Source organism: Miniopterus schreibersii (assembly GCF_964146895.1).
Source record: "Miniopterus schreibersii genome assembly, chromosome: 1".
In the NCBI taxonomy this organism is placed as follows: Eukaryota; Metazoa; Chordata; class Mammalia; order Chiroptera; family Miniopteridae; genus Miniopterus; species Miniopterus schreibersii.
In genome coordinates, this window is record NC_138101.1 from 80155539 (window position 1) to 80175692 (window position 20154).

At 38.7% G+C, this 20154-nt stretch overlaps 1 protein-coding gene across 1 annotated transcript in view; it reads right to left on the bottom strand.

The window, feature by feature from the left end:
- Positions 1–20154, bottom strand: part of MYO3A (myosin IIIA) — a 196015-nt gene that overhangs the window by 100342 nt on the left and 75519 nt on the right. Inside the window, exons 10-14 of the mRNA XM_081149403.1 lie at positions 9122–9221; positions 7103–7219; positions 5805–5909; positions 5616–5699; positions 3822–4024 (exon numbers count right to left, since the gene is read on the bottom strand). Of these exons, the coding sequence (XP_081005529.1) occupies positions 3822–4024; positions 5616–5699; positions 5805–5909; positions 7103–7219; positions 9122–9221 (609 nt within the window). The remainder of the gene's footprint in view (positions 1–3821; positions 4025–5615; positions 5700–5804; positions 5910–7102; positions 7220–9121; positions 9222–20154) is intronic.

The following is a 20154-nucleotide window of genomic DNA, read 5'->3' on the forward strand; positions in this document are numbered from 1 at the left end:
ACAGTTTTCTCACTGTAGAAGAAATCTGTTTCTACAAATCAAGTTCCAGAGCTCTGTGCTTCTGTGTATAAACAGCATTTCCCAGATTCTAGAATAATACAACTACGAAAATGAAGATCCCAGCATGGTGAGCCTCTGGCTCAGGATGGTCCACACATAGCTGCTGAGGACTCAGTTTCCCCCTTCTTTCCTCATCTTCCTTTGGCTCTGGAAAGTCCCTGGAATGGGTCACACGTTCTCTCCAAGGTCAGGCAAGTTCTCTTCAGAAACAGAGAAGGATGGTCTTCCTGTTTTACAGGTTCAGTCTCCATGGTTCCTCTTTGGCCCTGCTGTGCTTCTATTCTGAAGACCACGGTGGTCATTTGGAGACTCTGGGGTTTGCATCTGTCCTGTGGCACTGCCCCTCTCGTCTTCCCACTGCACCTTCCTTTTGTTTGGGGTGGTCTTAAATCTTCACCCCACTATCCACTCCATTGTCACCAGGCCCTGAGACTGAGGTTAGGGCAGTTCCTCCTTCAGGGGCTAAATTCATTATAACCCTGCACTTTTCTCTGCCACTGTATTAATCAGGGTGCTCCAGAGAAACAGAACCAACAGGGTGTGTGTGTGTGTGTGTGTGTGTAAAGAGAGAGAGTGAGAGAGATCAAGGAGAGAAAAAAGAAATACCCCAAGGATACAGAGTTTGGAAATGGATGGAAGAATCTAAAGTCAGAGAAGAAAACAAGCATGGTTAAAACAAAATCAAAATTTTAGATCTTGTCTTTTCTCACCACAAAATAACAAAACTTCTCCAACACTGGTGCAGCATATAATTAAGTGTGCTTTGTTCTAATGAAACCATGATTATTCTGTGTGTCACACCTTTAACACTTAAACGACCCAGTGTACAATTAGAGAAGTGACTCATAAATGTAGACATACAAAATTGGAGGTTTTCTCTCTTTTTTGTTGTTAATCCTTACCCGAGTATATTTTTCCATTGTTTTTTTAGAGAGAGTAGAAGGGGTGGGGGGAGAAACATCGATGTGAGAGAGACACATCGATTGGTTGCCTCTCCTGCACGGATCAAACCTGAAACCCAGGTACGTGCCCTGGACCGGGAATCGAACCAATGACACTGCGGTTTATGGGCCGATGCTCTCTAACCACTGAGCCAAACCAGCCAGAGTATATGTTTTCTCTTTAATTATTAGTTTATGTTTATAGAGAACTGTAATTTGACAGGACCTGAAGATGCTATAGGAAATATACTGAACTTCAGTGGATAAACATTCAGAGTTAAAGAAACAGGAAAAAAAGATACTGCCAAAAATTACCCATTTCATGTCTTGTCCTAACTACATCAAAGTGTGTAGACAGAGGACCATAGCATCCCATACATGCTCATATGACCAGTGCTTCCAAGTCAGAATGCCCTGGGGACAAAGAGGGTCTCAGCAAGTTACCAAATAGTATTTCTCTGTCTTTGGCCACAATCTTAATTGTGTATCTTGCAATACTTCAGAGTCCCACTCAGTGATTTGCAGAAGGTCCTCAGGGCTCTCTTATGTGTGTTAATCTGCCCTAGATCCTGGGGATCACCTATGGAACCATGTTTGAGGCCTCAAACACCCTCAAAACTGTGGCAAACTCCTCACAAGGGTGTGGCTTACCCCACCATGAAATGGTTGAATCTCTGACCAAGTGGCCAATAAGGCTTAAAGCCAACAATACAGCTTTGCATTCCTAGCCCCATAGGATATCCATGAAACAGTGCTTTTAATTTTTCATTTTTAATTACAGCTCCCTCCACTAAGAGTCCCTCCTTGAAGACATGCTTGAACAATAGGAAGCACAGGCAGGAGATGGCAGGGAGGAAGAAGAGACGGGTCAGGGTGTTCAGGTATTCATCCCCCTCACTCTCTCCCTCACGGTGGCTGTCGCCCCAAAGTTAACAGCTCCTCACAGTCAGTCCCTCGAGCCCTCACTTCCACCAGGCTCTGCAAGCACTGGTTTCCTCCTCCGGCCCGTCAGGCCCTGGGGTAGCGATGGTTTCTCACTGCTGTTTCTCTGTGGGCAACTCATCATTTATTCTTGGTTCTCCAGTGTCCTCTCTACCTCTGTTGATAGTGCTTTCAGTTAAATTCTTTGAACTAGTTTCTTCCTTTGAGTGCCTTGACTGATAGAGTACACTTACACTTATAATAAAAAATGGACCTACTAAGATACTTCATTTTCAAAGATCACAGAGAGCTTCTCTAAAATTTAAGAATACAATTGAAATTAAGTGAAAAAAGGAAAAATGAATAGGCTGTGCTCAAATTACAACTGAGTTACATTTCAACCTGAATGTAAATTTGGAACTTGGAGTGCTTTTTCTCAATAAACTATGTTGTAAAACTAGAACAGTTCCTTAGGACAGCTGGAAAAAACTTACTTAATTCATAGCATGCTTAATATAGAATCCTAATTGTGTGAGTTCTTAGAATATATCCCACGATATTTCAATAAGCATTCACAACATTAATTCTATGGTTACAAACCCAGGGCATCATTGCGTAGCTCCAGAGTTTACTGTTCACAGTTTATTCTATGTGAATGATGCTCCACAGAACCCACTGTGAATGGTGCCCTCTGACATTGTGCAACATTGTGGCACCATCTAAATCTCATTAATTTAGCCTCTTAAGTATACCATCCCCATATACCTGAAGGAGAGTCTTACGCTATCAGGAAGCAGCACAAATTGTTCTGAGAACCAATTAAGTCTCCACATCTGCATAAGACCCTGAGGTCCCTCTAGGGTTGGGTAGCAAAGGCCACTCATGTCTGTCCACTAAGTTCTGGGCACAGAACAGACATTGGTAATAGGAGCTGCTGTTTACTGAACATCTTCAATGTTTATATCTGTGAGAGATGTTATTCTAACCTTCACACAACCATCAACACCACTACTGCTAAAAATGGCTTAAACTGATGGGTTCATTGTGCAAATGCCTGATAGGCATTATCTTAATCTACAGGTAGGGCCCTTGCTATTTCCATTTTAAAGATGAAAAACTGAAGTGCAGAGAGGTTAAATATTTCAAATCACACACACAGTGAGTTCCAGAACCAAGATCCTAGAAGGGTCTTTAAAATTTAAATATCTTACCCAAAGTGGACCTACATGTCATAGAGCCACAATTAATAACTATATTTATCTAATATTCTTTCCTTACATATTTTGAATTGAGGACCAAAGGACAATTTTCCACACTGAGGACTGAGCTCAGGAGCTGGACTCTAGGCAACTTACAGTCACAATTTACTCATAGTTGAATGATAGCGAATTTGAAGGCACTTTTATTAAATACTAACTTGGAGTGCTTTTACATAACAAGAGCTTGTGTTCCCATGAATTTAACATATGACATTTTACTACAATCTGGGTATGTTTAGCACAAAACCAACATAAAGAAAAATGGAAGACTCTAACTTGCCACACTTTAAAAAAAAAAAAGGGTGGAAATCTGGTGTTGTGACTATAGTTTACTCTTAAAAATAACAAACAGATGTTTTGGAATCATTAGGGCAGAAAAGAAATTTTGTCATTCAGTTATAAACTACCAAAAGGAGCACACATGCTGCTTATGATGTGCATGCCATTTAGGGCACAGTTTTAGGACATGTAGGTCACCAATGACTTGCATGTCACCAATGAAACGCATGCTGCTTATAACATGTGTGCCACCTATAACAAGTGTGTTGCTTAGGGCACATGTCACTTGTGACATATGTATCTTATGACACGTATCTTTGCTTGTTTCCCAGAAAATAGGAGATATTTGATGTGAACTTACAGAGCTTGGTGGATAACTCGGGATTTCTCCAGAAGGTATTCATAGATCTGTGCTCCCACTACAGCTCCAGAAGAGGTGAATTTCATTTCTAAATATTTTCCAAATCGGCTGGAATTGTCATTTATAATAGTGCAGGCATTGCCAAAGGCTTCCACCAAATTGTTCACTTGTAAAATCTTCTCTTGAAGGGTTATGTTATTAGCCTAGAGAAAATGTCAAGATATATTTAAAACTGTAAAAAAAAAGTGTGTGTAATGTTTCTGTCTTGATAAGCATGTTATGCAGATAGAAATGTGTATGAGGATATTCCTGGTATACTGCCAGGCATTCCGACCTGGCCTATCTCTCCTTTCCCACATGTGTGTTTACCCACCTGCTTCCTTAGAGGGGCTAAGAGACGTTCTGTGCTTTTTCTGTTCAAATACAGTTCCACTCAGTGCCTAATTTACCAACACAATTTCTGTATTCTGAGGTACACTTCTTATTTTCCTATTCCTCCACTACCTGCTTGGGCCCCCATCCAAATGTCCCCTAAAGCCTGAAACATCTCCCTTGCTTCCATGGAAGCCGTTAAATCTGAAACTAAAGGAATTAAGATAATTTGTAAATTCAAAAGCAGAGGAAAGGGAGGAATTGTGAAAATGGAGAACACCTTAGAAGTGTAGATGGGGGGAGTGGAAGCCTAGTCAAGGCCTACTTGCCTGTCCCTGGATTTTTTCCCACCCCATCTCCCATTCTCCTCCCCTCAAACAAGTGTAACTTTTTTTGTCTTTGCCACCAAGGAGAAATTTATTTGGGTTTAAAAGCCAACTTCTTTTAGAAAAGCATTCTCTACTATGAGAAGCTGAAGGAGGTACCAGTCATTCATATCTCGGTAGAAGCGTGGATCAAGCAGATGAAGGTGTAACACCTTGCTGAGCTCAGCTGTGTTAAAGGTATGGAAATTTTATATGTCAGGGAGAGGAGCAGTAGGTATTTCTGGAACACAGGCTACAGTAGAATGCAGGTGGCCTGGAGGGGTAGTCACAAGAAAGTTTTAAGGGCATATTAGGACTTTGGGTATTTTCTAAAAGAGGCAATAAGGATTGAAAGAAGAGAGTAACAAGAACTGAAACAAACTTGGCTCTTTTAAAATTTTGATTCAGCTTGTCAAATTCTACCAAAAAATCCTGCTGGGATTTTTATTGAAATTAATTTGAATACATGGATCAACTCGTGGAGAACTGACATGTTAATAATATTGAGACTTTTAATCCATGAACATGGCACATCTCTCCATTTATTTAGGTCTTTCTGATTTCCTTTATCAGCTTTCTCTACTTTTCATCATACAAATCTTTTACATGTTTTATAAGGGTTAGATTTAAATAGTTCATATTCTTTGGTGTTACTGTAAATTATACTTTTAAATTTCAATTTCCAATTGATCATTGCTGGTATATGTATATGATATATAAATACAATTGATTTTTGTAATAGTAACTTCTCTTTAAACTGCTAGTAAGAAAAGGAGAGAAAGTAAGCATTCAGTGAACGTGTTGGTGCTAAAAAGAGAGAAAATCACATTTATAAAGCTTTGGCAACTAAGTAAGATAAGTTAGAATATCCTCAAAACAGAGCATATGCTTTTCATGTTGTTTGTTATATTTTAAACTCATAAAGGATAACAATTGTGCTTTATAACTTCTGTGCATTATTAAATCTGATAATTACTGAATATTAATCTAATCTGTTACATTAGGCTCTGGTATGTAACAACTATCTCTATTGGGACAGATAAAAAGTAAACTGTACCTTTCCAAGTACTGTCAGCTGCTGAACTAAAAGGTGAGCACTTTCAGTCTTTCCAGCACCACTTTCTCCAGAAATAACAATGCACTGCACAGTGAGAAAAGGAAACTGTAAGAAGACTTTATCTTCATGAAATTCAGCTGACACAAGAAAAACTAAGAGGGAAGTTTCTAAGAATGTGAGACTCCTTACCTGGTCTGAATTATATGTTACCATAGACTGGTAGCCTAAGTCAGCCACTGCAAAAATGTGAGGAGGATTGGCAGTTCTTTTTGCTCCAATATATAGTTTGGAATGCTAAGGATTTAAAAAATCACATTTTGTAGGGCTTTTGTTTTTGTTTCCTCCCTAGATTATTTACAGGTAGAGCTGCAATTTTTAAAGCATAACATAAATAAAAAGAAAGTTTCATACCACCAATACATTACATACATGTTACACATACAGCATACACACTTAGATATATGCAGAATTCATGCAAAATAATGTAGAATATAAGAGCCTGACACAAAACAGCCCAGAAATATAATATGACAATATGATATGACATCACTATGGCAGCAATATTTAAAATAAGGCCCTTTTGGAAGTGTATACCACTCCAAAGCAGAACTTAGTGTTTCTTTAAGTAAAAAGACACTTTATAAATAAGACAATTAGGTATCATTTTGTTGACTATTCCTTGGATATAATAACATCTGACATATGACCACCACTTTTTTTCCTTTCACATCATTTTACATAATTCTCTCATATATTTAATTGATAGCGGAATTTGCACTAAAGCCCAAATCACCTGAAACTCAGGTCAAGGTTCATAAATTTACCATTATTCTTGTAAATTTTAAGGTGGTAGAGGATGAGAGAATTATGTATTTTTCACATATAAAAAATAACTCTTAGGCACAGTATTAAATAATTTTCTGGAGTATACAAACAGCTAGAAGATAATGGGTACAATTAAGAATAGCCTTGTTTAATTTCAGGATACTGTTCTATATTTAAACCCTTAGGGGCTGAAAATGGATTATTATATATTTATATTAATACAACACACATTATCCAATGTTAAAAATGAATCAATATGTCAAAAGGATTTATAAATTCATAATGACATGTTTTATAGCTGTTAAGCATGTATTACCTATATTAACAATGTAATTATATCTTTAATTCTCCAATAATTGGGTGAGAGGTAGATATTGAGCAGACACTTTTTTAGACACCTATGCATTGATATGATGCACAGTATAGACTAGTTATCAATAACTATAAGTAAGTAACATTCTGCCACATGCTTTTGGGAAAAGGAAGTCCATATACAGCATCCAGGTTAATTCATCTTCTATTTTTTCCTCTCTCTATGTTTTAACAATAATTATTTAACTGTTTATTCAAGGTTCTGAATAAAACTTTCTTTGGCATAATTTAAATATCTGTATAGTACAATTATTAGTACAAAGTAAAAGAATAGAAGGCACACCACATACCTCTGTGGAATAAAGACCCAGACTCTGGAAAGGGTTAAGAGCAATGAGTATGTCTCCCACATAGAGATAAATCTGATCTCTGGAATAACACTTCTCAAGTTGCTCAGAGACTGTATTCTATAATAAAATAAAAATAATTTCTTTTTCTTAAAAATCATTTATGGTCAACTACAATGTAAAAAGCAAACAATAGTAAATAAAACATCTGGAATCAGGACCAAGGCTCTAGAAAGAAATAGCTGTATTGATAGTAAGACGTGTAAACTTGGTGAGCAACTACCCTTTCACTCGACAGGCATTTTCTTTGGTTTTGAGAGCTGTAGAGGGATGTCATGGTTACCAGTGTTTTCCAAAGGACCAATCTAAATATTGCAGAGATATTATACATATCAAGGAAAGAGGTAAACGCAGGTGATGAAGTAAAGAGAAAGAACACTGGAAAAGAAAAGAGGAAGATTAAGTGAACATAGTATTATTCCAAAGTGAGGTTATCCAGTGGCTCTGTGGAATGTTTTAGCCCTTTGTCTAGACATTTGGCTTTATGAGGCAGAATGAAACACACAGTGTGGTGATTCTGGAGGGGAGGGGCGAAGGTGGAAGTAAAAGAAGGCATAAAGGGGATAAATGGTGATGAAAAAATGAAATAAAATAAAATAAAGTAACTTTCATAGTTGATAAGTTATGAGTACATGGAATCAATTTTAATAGCATCATTAAAATAATACATGACAAAAGAGAGGAACAAAAGTTCTTAGGTTAAAAAAAAAGATAAAAAGAGCCTTAGCCAGTTTGACTCAGTGGTTAAAGGGTCGGCTCTCGAACTGAAGGGTCTCAGGGTCGATTTTGGCCAATGGCACACTGGAGTCTCACATCGACGTTTCCCTCTTTCTCTCTCTCTCTCTTTCTCCCCCCCTTCCACTCTCTCTGAAAAGCAATGGCAAAAAATATCCTCAACTGAGGATTAAAGAAAAAAAAAAAGACAAAAAGAAAGCACAGACAATAGAAACCAACCAACCAAGTGTTTAACATATATATAGGTCAGCAATATGATAGCAAGGCCCTCTTTATAATTCACAAGCTTAGGAATTCACATCTTTGGAAAATGTGATACATAAGGATTCATAAAGGTTTTGGCAATCTCTGACTTGCAAACACTGTCTGATTACAAGATGTTTGATGTTCGCAAGATAGATTATCCTGAGGAAGTACTTGAGTTGTTTATACAACCCTAAATTTACCAAATGACTACTTCTGTTCAGAAAATGTCTCCTGATTTGTTGCATTTCTGAGCAAAATGATCAGGCATGTATCAAAAGTACTTAAAAAAATAAAAATCTGTTGATCAGGCAGGATGGAGATCCCAGCCTTTTACTGAAAACGAACTATTCATTTCTCTAATGATCTGATTATCTGGAGTAAGGGAGATGAAAGGTAAAGAGGCTGAAACTAATTTCCTGGCTTGGATTTGTACCTACACAGAGATGTTTGATCTATTTCTGAGGTCACTGGGATAAGTAAGGAGTTTCAAGCAGAATTCAATGCCCTAAAAGGTTAGCTCAATGAGAGCAGGGGCTCTGTGATCCCATGAGGGGGACCACTGATGGTATGTTGGAGACCTCTAGGTACTGCCACTGAGAGTGGAACAGGAGAAGAGTAAGTGGAAGGAAGCCACATCAAGAGTGTAAGGAGACGATTTTTTTTACCTCAGTAAATCATCCCTTTGAAACTTACAGAAAGAATTCAGGAGAAGAGTCCATATCCTACGAGCAACTCATACTAGTGGAAACTCATACCTTTGCAATTTGAGTTACCAAAAACAAAAAAAATGACAGCAGGCTGGAGCTATCTAGAAATTTGGGTAACATGTATTAAAGCTGAAGATAGGAGAGAGAATCCAGAAGCTAAGAGACAATGAAAGCACGAGACGAACAGATTCTGTTCAAACAACCTGCTGCTCACAGCAATTCTATAAATTAAAAAAATCTAGAATGTTTATGTTAGATTAAACTGTGTTCTTACCTCATCCAAAACTTCTAGGGTTGCTAAATCATCGACATCCTTCGGGCTTGAAATTAAAGGCCTGCTGAAGTTACTTTTCTTGGTGTGAATACGTTCGTGTCTGTGGAGCAATACAAAAAGAAAAACCTTTTCTGATCTGAGAATTTATCACTGATCATAGTGGGAGTAAGCTTTAAATTGAGATGATTTACTAAAGTCAACGATAACAATTTACCAGAAAATAGCCCGATGTATTTGATCTTTTGTTTTTCTTCTCCTTTGGAAAAATGTGACATGTCAAACTTACTTCATGGATGATCAAGAGTTCACTATTTCTATCAAGAGCTAGCCTACATACAATTTGCTTTAATGTTTCCTCTAAATTCCTATGTGTGATTTAATCTGCTACAAAGTGGTGAGTCAGAGAGATTTGAATTCATTAGATTTCCAGCTTTGTATGAGGTAGGATTAGGCCATAGGTGGTCAAGGAATGGTAATTTTATTTATTTTATTTAATTAAATGTTTTGGGGTGACATTGGTTAACAGGATCATATAGGTTTCAAGTGTACATTTCTATGATATAAGATCTGTATATTGCACTGTGTGCCCACCATTCAAAGTCAAATAATCTTCCATCACCATATATTACCATATATTAGGCTCCCTTCACCCCCCACCCCCCAACTCCCTTTCCTCTGGCAACCACCACACTGCTGTTTGTGTCCACAAGTTTCAGTTTTATATCCCACATATGAATGAAAGCATACAGTTCTTAGCTTTTTCTGACTTATTTTACTTAGCATAATATTCTCAAGGTCCATCCACGTTGTCACAAATGGCAGTATTTCATTCTTTCTCATGGCTGAGTAGTATTCCATTGTGTGTAAGTACCACATCTTCTTTATCCAGTCCTCTATCGAAGGACACTTTGGTTGTCTCCATGTCTTGGCCACCCTGAACAATGCTGCAATGAACATAGGGGGGCATATATCTTTGCAAAAACATGTTTTCAAGTAGATACCCAGGAGAGGGACTGCTGGGTCGGATGGTAGCTCTATTCTTAACTTTTTGAGGAACTGCCAGACTGTTTTCCATAGTGGCTGTACCAGTCTACATTCCCACCAGCAGTGAATGAGGGTTCCCATTTTTCTACAACCTCTCCAACACTTATTATTGCTTGTCTTGTTGATAATAGCCATTCTAACAGGTGAGGTGGCATCTCATTGTAGTATTGACTTGCATTTCCCTAATTGCTAGTGAGGCTGAACATCTTTTCATATATCTGTTGGCAGTTTGTATGTCTTCTTGGGAGAGGTGTCTGTTCAGTTCCTCTGCCCATTTCCCAATGGGTTGTTTGTTTGGTGTTAAGTTTTATGAGTTCTTTATAAATTTGGGATATTAAACCTTAGTCAGAGCTATTGTTTGCAAATATCATCTCCCATTTGGTCGGCTGCCTGTTCGTTGTCAGTTTCTGTTGCTGTACAACAGCTTTTTAGTGTGATATAGTCAAAGAATGGTAATTTAAAAAATTATCATTCAGCAAAACTTAAGAGGAGTACAAAAAGATAAACCACACTGTGAATTTTCAAAGGGTTTAAATGTATGTAGAAAATTTATTTCAGACTTTAGAAGTTTATTATCAGAGGAAAACATTTCAGCAATTTTTACCCACGGCATAAAGATCTTGATTTGATGTGAAGGCTGGAGAAGTTGCTGAGATAAACACAAAGGTTTGTTTCAACTATTCTGGACATAAAATTATCATCCACTTTATTTGGAGCAAAACTGTTTATTTGGACATACTTTTAAGCATTTGAATTTGTCTATAGTAAAAGGGAAAAAAATAAATAGATTATGAGGAATAATAAGAATTATACCACTCACTCATGAACTTTAATGCTTTCCCAGTGCTTAGAGAACTAAGTCACTATTGATATTCTCCCATCTCCATCCACGGCCAGCCCTGCTTCTGTGCACTAGATTCTGTCTCCTCTCACTTATTCAAGGACATCATTCCTGCTGGTTCCTCTCTCATTCCCCCCTCTCAGCTGTTTATAGCAAACAAAAAACACCTTTCCCTGACTTCCAGTTTCTTCCATCTACTTTTCCATTTCCTTATTTTGTTTTGTTTTTAAATTTATCTTTATTGTTGAAAATATTACAGATGTCCCCTTTTTTCCCCATTGACCCCTTCCACCCCACGCCCACTCCCTGCCCCAGGCCTTCACAACACTAATGTCTGTGTCCATGGGTTATGCATATGTGCATATAAATTCTTTGGTTAATCTCTCTCATCCCCTCACCCATCCCCACCTTCCCTCTGAGATTCATCAGTCATTTCCTTGTTTTATTGCAAAAAGTCCTCAAAAGAATTTTCTAAATTTATTATCTTCAATTTCTCTCTGCCCATTAAGAAAACCCACTTCAATCAGGCTGTCCTCACGACCTTCATGGAAACAGTTTCTGTTAAGGACATTAATGACCTTCACATTGCTAACCCAGTGGTCAACTCTAATCCTCATGTTGCTTAACCTATGAGCAGCATGTAACAGACTGCTTCCTGAATACAGGCATCTGGGCTTCCTGTACCCCTCTGGATTCTCTGCCTTAATTCACTGGCATCTTCAGCTGACTGTCTTTTTCTAGTTTCTCTCCATCTTTCTGTCACATTTTGGAGTCTCCCAGGCTTCAGTCCTTGCAGCTCTTTTCTTCTCTACCTACATTCACGCCCTGATTTCACAGCTTTAAATACCATGCAGGTGCTGACAAGCTTGCTGACCGCCAGGCTTAAGCATCCAACTGCTTCCTCGACAGTTCACTTGGAAGTCTAATAGGCACACTTAACACATCCCAGCACATGCTCCTGAATGCGCCAGCCTCACACCTGCTCCTGCCCCATGATCTTCATCTCAGTAAACGGTGACTCCATTCCTCTTACTGTTCGGGCAAAAAACCTGAGAGTGATCCTTGCTCTTCTCTTTCTCTCAGACCCCTCATGCAAGCTATAGACAAATCCATCAGCTCTATCTAGAACCAAGCAGTTCTCATCACCGTCTATCTGCTCTACCACATTTCATCTCAGTAGCCTTCCAAGTGGTTTCCCTGTTACCACCTTCACCTTCTTACACTCTTCTCCACACTGCAGTCAGAGCAATCTTTCATATATATATATATTTTTATTGATTTCAGAGAGAGGAAGGGAGAGGGAGAGAGACAGAAACATCAATGATGAGAGAGTCACTGATCAGCTGCCTCTTGCAAGCTCTCCACTGGGGATCGAGCCCGCAACCCGGGTATGTGCCTTGACCAGGAATTGAACTGAGATCTCCTAGACCATAAGTCAACACTCAACCACTGAGCAACACTGGATGGGCCAGAGCAATCTTTTAAAAAAGTATGTAATATGTGTCCTTTGCTTGTGTTATTTCCTCCTTGGCCCCATCTGTATGATGAAACTTTAGTCACTTCTCACAGTCCACCACAAATGCCACCTTTTTTGAACCCCTAAGCATAATTCTTACTTCCTTCAAGTCAAATATCTTAGTTAAGTCATTTCAGTCAATCATTTGTGTACAGATCTTCCCTTTACTAACCTGTAAACTTCCTCATGCTAGGGAAAGGTCTTCAAACTATGAAAATATGGTGCTGAAACAACTAAACATACAAGTTCCAAAACAACAACAACAACAATCTGGACACTAACCTTATACCTTTCATAAAAATGAACTCAAAATGGTTCATAGACCTAAACGTAAAATATAAAACTATAAAACTCCTAGAAGATAACATAAGAGAAAAATCTAGATACTCTTGGGTTTGGAGATGAGTTTTCAGACATAACACCAAAAGCACCATCGATGGAAGAAAAAATGATAGGTTGGAGTTCATTAAATTAAAAACTCTGCTCTACAAAAGACACCGTTAAGAGAGTAAAAAGTGAAGCCACAAACTGGGAGCAAATATTTGCAAATCCTATAACTGATATGACTTGTATCTAATAATAGGAAAAGTTTCACTCCTATTTGCTGTTCTCATGTTCCTCCACAATTTTATAACATTTACAGAAATTTACAGTTATGCACTTATTTGTATGGATAACTTAGTTAATATTTATTACTTTACTACAATGTAAGCTCCAAGATATACAAGACTATGTGTTTTTAGTTCCCATTTAGAACATAGCAGGTCCTCAACAAACATTTGCTGAATGAATGAATGAATGAATGAATGCATATCCTCCATGATTTCAGGCACAGGACTGGCACATAGTTCGTCTCCACATTTGCTGAACTCAACAAGTATAATCTTATTTATCCCCCTATTTCCAAAGAGACTCATATGATACATTATTTTTTTAAAAATGGAAAATGAGATCCAACTATCCAGTTGATTGAAGAGCCCTGAATTTTCATGTTTTTATGGGCCCATCTGGCAGCTAAATACTGTCCCTGGAGAATGAAAAGAAGCGGCTGGTGAAGAACTGGGGGATCAATACGTAGCTGGCTGGTACCCTCATTCTTCTGCTCCTGTGAATTCGTCCTCCAAGATGCTTTTGGAATTAGTTTCCAAAAACGTAACAAAGATTTTGATACTGTGATGATTAAAAACCTCAGATGGCTCCCCACTGTCTACAGCATGACTCAAAAATTCCTCGGCATGAAATCAATGAACCTTTACAATCTTGCCTCAAACAACCTTTGCAGCACCATCGCCCACCATCCCTGCACAGAACATTCCCCAATATGTCAAGTATTTTCAAGATTCTGTACTTCGCTCATTCTGTTTTCTCTGCCCAGAATTACTGTGCTCCCATGTCTGGCAAATCTCTGCTTGTCATGCAAGGTCAGGCTCAAACATCGCCCTCTCTGTGAAGCCATGGCAGACAGAACACACCATTAGTAGAGATGCTTTCACATTCAATTAGGTGTGTCATGTTCATGGTTCCTGCTAGATGGGGAGAAATTATGAGAGAAACCCAATGTTATTCATCATTCTAAACCTGGCGTCAAGGATACGAAGATGTAAAATACAACTGGTGGCTTGAATCACAATACTGAGCCCTACCCAACCAGCTGGTGTGCGAAGAATAGTATCTCTTAGAGTGAGCAATCTCACCTCCTTCCCCTTTGGCAGCAGAGGTGAAGCCTAGACAGGTGCTAGAGGAGCACACTGAAAAGGCACATGGCTGTCCGGCACATCTGGGCTCCAGCAAACTTCCCTCCCAATCTCTCATCGCTCAGGGTTGAGGTCAGTTTAACTGGAGAAGCACCCTGGCCACTGGAATGGCCTATTTGTATTTCTCCCTTAACTGTATGTCTAATCACCAATTACTGCAAGTCAGGGCCACTGGCAACGGGCTGCTCTGGGAATCATGGTCAGCATAGTTGTCACTTGCTTGGGGTTAAACATTATGGAGAAAATGAGGCAAAAAAAGAGACAGTAATAGCTGTCATGACAAAGTAGCACTAGTGATGACTCACATTTACACTCTTTCAAGTGGCATGATAGTTGCATCAGTAATATTTTTCAGCTTTAAAATTAGCGTAACATTTTAAAAGACACACAATTAACAATGTAGAAGATCACAGGACATAAGAGAGAGCACAGTTAAATATAATGCAGTCCAATTCCCTTTAATTTTAAGAAATGTAAAAAGTCAGGCCAGGAAGTTTGTGATGGGTCCAACCTTGAGGCAAAACTCAGTGAACCACGTAATTAATGTGGCATTTCCATTCGTGTTCTCATTTGTTAGACTTCTCTCCCACCTCAAACACACACACACACACACGCACACACACACACATAGAGCCCTGAATTATACATGTTTCAACATCCACTACTGCATTTATTCATTCAACAATTATTTAAATTTCTGAAGCACCCAATGTGCTGGGGAAAAGCTACGAAGACAATAGAACAGGCCCTTGCTCATCTGGAGCACACATTCTGATGGAAGAGTTAACAAAGCATATCAACAAAAAAGTTAAGATAATTTCAGCTAAAACGTTTATGTTTGGATAGATTCATTTTTGAAGAAAAATATGTTAAAATCAAGGAGGTACAACTAGCTACTGCTTCAAATACTACTCTGATTGACATAACTGTATCTGTTCACATGGCCTTTAAAAATTCATGAATGATGCATAGTTAATGTAGGTGCATGAATTAGTTTATGAAAGCGTTCTCTATGAGGTAAACACTTTAAAAGCTATTAAAGTTGTAATACATGATGAAGAAACAAAAGTATATTCTATAAATGAAAGCAAAAAGAGACCCAGCAGTTGTGAAAATACTTTACATCTTCTTACATGTCTCTTTTGGTCACTAATATATCCTGAGCACCTAAAACAGTAGCTGAGACATAGTAGATACTCAATAAACATGTGTAGAACAACTAAATGATTCTTCATCAAAGGAACATGTCTGCTATCCATGTTTGTCTGAAACAAACTGAATTATTTGGGGTTCCTTTGGGTAAATAATAGCTTTAAATGATTTTTCTTACTTATAATATTGTGTATTTCTTAAAATGAGTTAGTACATTTTCATAAGGACATCTAAATGTTTTCATATTTTTATACATTAGTGGATATCTTATCATGGCTGATTATTGTTCTGGTCGACTTTCATTTTTCCAGTATCAAATGATTTTGATTTGTTAGATTTAGCTACATACCAAGGACCAGACACAATTATAATGCAAATAATTTTTGATACTTTAAAAAATACACATTTATAGGAAGTGATGGCTACAGATTTTGGAAGGGCTTTTCTTTAGAACATCCTCCTATCACTGTCATTTTAATAAAAACCTAAGTGTGCAATTCAATCCAATCACTATTTATTAAGACCTTGCTCTATGCAAGGCATTGTCCTCAGTGTTGAGGGGTTACTGTGTATGAAATAAGATCCAGACCCTGCATTCAATGAGTCTTAATCTAATGGGAGATATAAACACAAACATTTAAAACAACGCAAGGAATATGGCAAGTGCCACAACTGAAGTAAAAATTAAATGTTATGGAAATAGCAAGGAGGAAATAATTCCATTCTGCTGAACTGGGATGGTTTTTAGTAGTTCAGCATTTAATCTTGGTTTTTAAGTAAGAGTAGGAATCCATGACCTGAGTTAAGGTATTTGTACGAGGGGCTGGTGACTGGTGGGTGGTCAAACCTGAAAGAAGAGCCTGTATGGATCTCAGTGTGTGTGCCCCGGACAGTGATATTGTGCTTGCTGAGGCCAGAACTAAAAGGCATAACATTGGAGGCTGAGGAAACTAGGTTGGGGGAGGGCATGGTCATCAAGAAACAGATGTCTTAAAGGCATTCGAATTCCAAATGTCCAAAGAGCAAAACCTGAAATTCCCCCAGTGTTTCTTCTCTCACTGACTGACACCACCATTGAATTAGCTGCACACACCAGTAGTCTCCATCTCCCTCACCTCCTATATCCACTCCATCAACAAATTATTGTGTTCTGATCTCCTTAAAATTTCTCACATCTCCATTTCTCTGCATCTCCACTAAGATGATGGTCCCACTGAATGCGATGGAGTTGACTGAGGTGAAACAGACTCAGATGTCACGAAAACTACAGAACACTTGTAAGAACATTTAGAAAATTTGCCTTGGACTGCAGACTTGATACTTGGGTAAAAAAGGGAATTTCTTATAACTGAACCTAAATCCTAAACAGAGAGAGTATTTAATAAAACCTTAAATGCTTCAGAGGCTCAGCCTGACTCTTCCCTCTGCCTGTCCTGCTTAATGTACCTCCCTCCATTGTGAGGTCTGAGCTGATCACTCATTTTTAACATTGCAATTCCATTCTACCCCAACCCAGGACTCCTAATCCAATTTACCTTGCTCTCTTCTTTTTGTTTAGCTTCTATCACCATCTAATATACTATTATTATTATACTACATATATTATTTAGTAATTTATCATATTTATTGTCTGGGTTTTCCGACTGGTATGTAAGCACCATGAGAACAGGAATTTAAAAAAAAAATTAAATCTGGCCTGGCCAGCTTGGCTTAGCGGTTGAGCATCGACCTATGATCCAGGGGATTGAAGTTTGATTCTTGGTCAGGGCACATGCCCAGGATGGGGGTTCAGTCCCTAGCAGGGGTTGTGTAGGAGTGAGCAGATCAATGACTCTCTCATCACTGATGTTTCTATCCCTCTCTCCCTCTCCCTTCCTCTCTCTGAAATCAATAAACACATATTTTTTAAAAAATTAAATCTGTTGACTGATATATCCCATACTCCTAGAATATGATTCTCACAAATAGTAGGTGCTCAAAATATATTTCTTAGGTAAAGGAGTAAATATTTCCCTTTTACTAAATGTTCATTTACTGTGGAACCAAAGAAAAAATTTATTATTTTTAAACGCTGGTTATAAACAACTGAAACGCTCAAGTAAAAAGTATATATATATGTTTCAAGATAATCTTATACTTCTAACATTTTCCTTTTGCCTTCATTTTACACAATTAGTTTCCATTCTTGTTGCTTTATTCAATATTTAACTTCTATAAGACTTGCGGAAAGAAAAGTTAGAATCCTTCCATAAGATTTTTGTCCTTTTGCAAAAAGTACAGCTTGTTAGCCAGATTATATATTTCATTTACTCTGTAATACTGGAGAGACATAGTTTCAGACTATAAATATTTTCTTGCTGTGTTGTCAAAGGTCACAGATACCCTCAGGGATGGTTATTATAGTTTCACTTGTATTTCAGTTCTGCACACTGGAAAAAGAAACAACTATTGCTGTTCGACGTTAAATTTTCATCTTTACTATTCAGTAGTACTACTGCAACGCAACAGCTTTATTTGCTTTTACTGTAGTTAAATACACTCTTGTAAATATCAAGCTCTATCTTCTAAGGCCATCCAGGAACCACTGGGGTAGTCTAGCAATCCTTTGTCAAACACAAATCTAATCAACGGTTTTATTTTGGTTTCTTTATCCATCTTTAAATTCTAGTAACAAAGTCACAACTGGTAAATACCAATGGGAGTACGGGCTCTCACTGATGCGCCTTGGAAAAGCAGTTTTTATTTCTCTGCAGTTTGGCCCTTTTGGCCAAGTGTGTAGTTCTGAAATGATGGTGGGAAAGGAAGCCAGATGAGCACAACAACCCTGACAGTGACTGGAGTGAGAGATGTCATGGTCACCCAGCCCCCGTTACACTTTTAATTGTTCTTTTCATTCACTGAGCCCTTCCTCTTTCGCATATAATTCCTTAGAGATGTGCTTTAATCTGGACTGTATAGATAAACACATGTTCATAAAACTTGTAGTAATGCTGGGTGAGGTTGGAAAAGTAATACAGTTGACCCCTGAACAATGCAGGGGTTAAGGACATTGCCCCCTTCCTCCCACCCCCCCAGCCCTGCTCTGCCCTCCCTTGCAGTTGCAAACCCACATAAAGCTTTTGACTCCCCCAAAACGTTACTGCTGACCAGAAGCCTCATCAATAATATAAATAATTAACAAATATTTTGTATGTTATTTGTATTATATACAATTATGTACAATAAAAGATAGAAAAAAATGTTAATAAAATCATAAGGAAAATACATTTACAATGCTGTACATATTTATTGAAAAAAAATCCCCGTATAAGTGGACCTTTGTAGTCCAAACCCATGTTGTCCAAGGGTCAACTATATATGGAAACAGATGAAAATCTTATCTACGTTAACATCTTCCTTAATTTATTCTAAATCTCTGTATTAATAGTCTCCTAATCTTTTCTGTGTGTGGGTACTAAAGCATATGAAATAAATGAATACCGAGGGATTTTGTTTAAAATTAGCATGTTCCTACAGGATACTCTGTACCATTATAATTTTGTTATTAGTGCATTTAAAATCACTTCCTGATTTTTCTTTTTTCTAATGCTTTTTGCCCATTCATTACCATCACCAAAATTCTATATTCTAAGGCAGGGGTAGGGAACCTTTTTTCTGCGAAAGGCCATTTGGATATTTATTATATCATTCGCAGACCATACAAAATTATCAACTTAAAAATTAGCTCTGAAAAAAAGCTCCTAGATTAAATGAATTTTGAGTCCCGCCTGCAGTTGCCTTGGCAGGGCCAGACCAAATGATTTCACGGGCCATCTATATACAAGGCCCTTGGGTCAGATGTTCCTCACCCTGCTCTAGGGTACAGATTGGCAAACTTCGGGCCAGATAAATAAACATTTTAAGCTTTGTCGTCCATATGACCTATGTCACAACTACTCAAACTTGTTATTACGTTGTGAAAGAAGCCTAGATAATACATAAACGAACAGGCGTGACTGTGTTCTGATAAAGCTTCATTCATATAAACAGGCAGCAAGCCAGGGCTGACCTCTAAGACACAGCTTGCTGACCCTCTGAGAAACACAAGATTTGGAGGAAAGAGAGAGCCTGGAGGGAGGGACAGCAGACATGATCAATGATTGAAGGTTCACCAGGTAGAGGGTACTTTTTTAAAAATAAGTGCATTAGAACAAGATGGCGGAGTAGGTAATAGCGGCACCCACTGCCTCCCACTGCCTCCCGCAAGCACATCAAAATTACAACTAAAATACAGAACCACCATCACTCTGAGCCTCCTGAAATCTGGCTGCACAGAAGCCCCACAACCAGGGAGCTGAAGAAGCACCGAGACCGGTAGGAGGGGCGCAGACGCGGGCGGATCGGGGCTGAATCACTGAGACCTGCCACCGGCCCACACCCGGTGCTGCGGTTGAAACCCCGAAGGGAATCTCGGCGGCGGAGGTTTCCCAGAGGAGGGAGGGGTCCTAGCCCGACAACAGGCCCCCAGCCCAAGGCTCCAAGCAGGGAAGAGACGTCCCCACAACTCCGGGCTGTGAAACCAGCGGGAACTGTCCCTGAGGGTCCCCGAGGCTGCGGGAGCCCCCCCAGCTCCCCTCAAAGGGCCCGCGCACGGACTCACCCGGACGCTCCCTCTGAACCCAGCGCCGGACAGCAGCCTGAAAGGACCCGGGACACTCGGGGAGGAACTAACCTGCCTGAAGTCGGG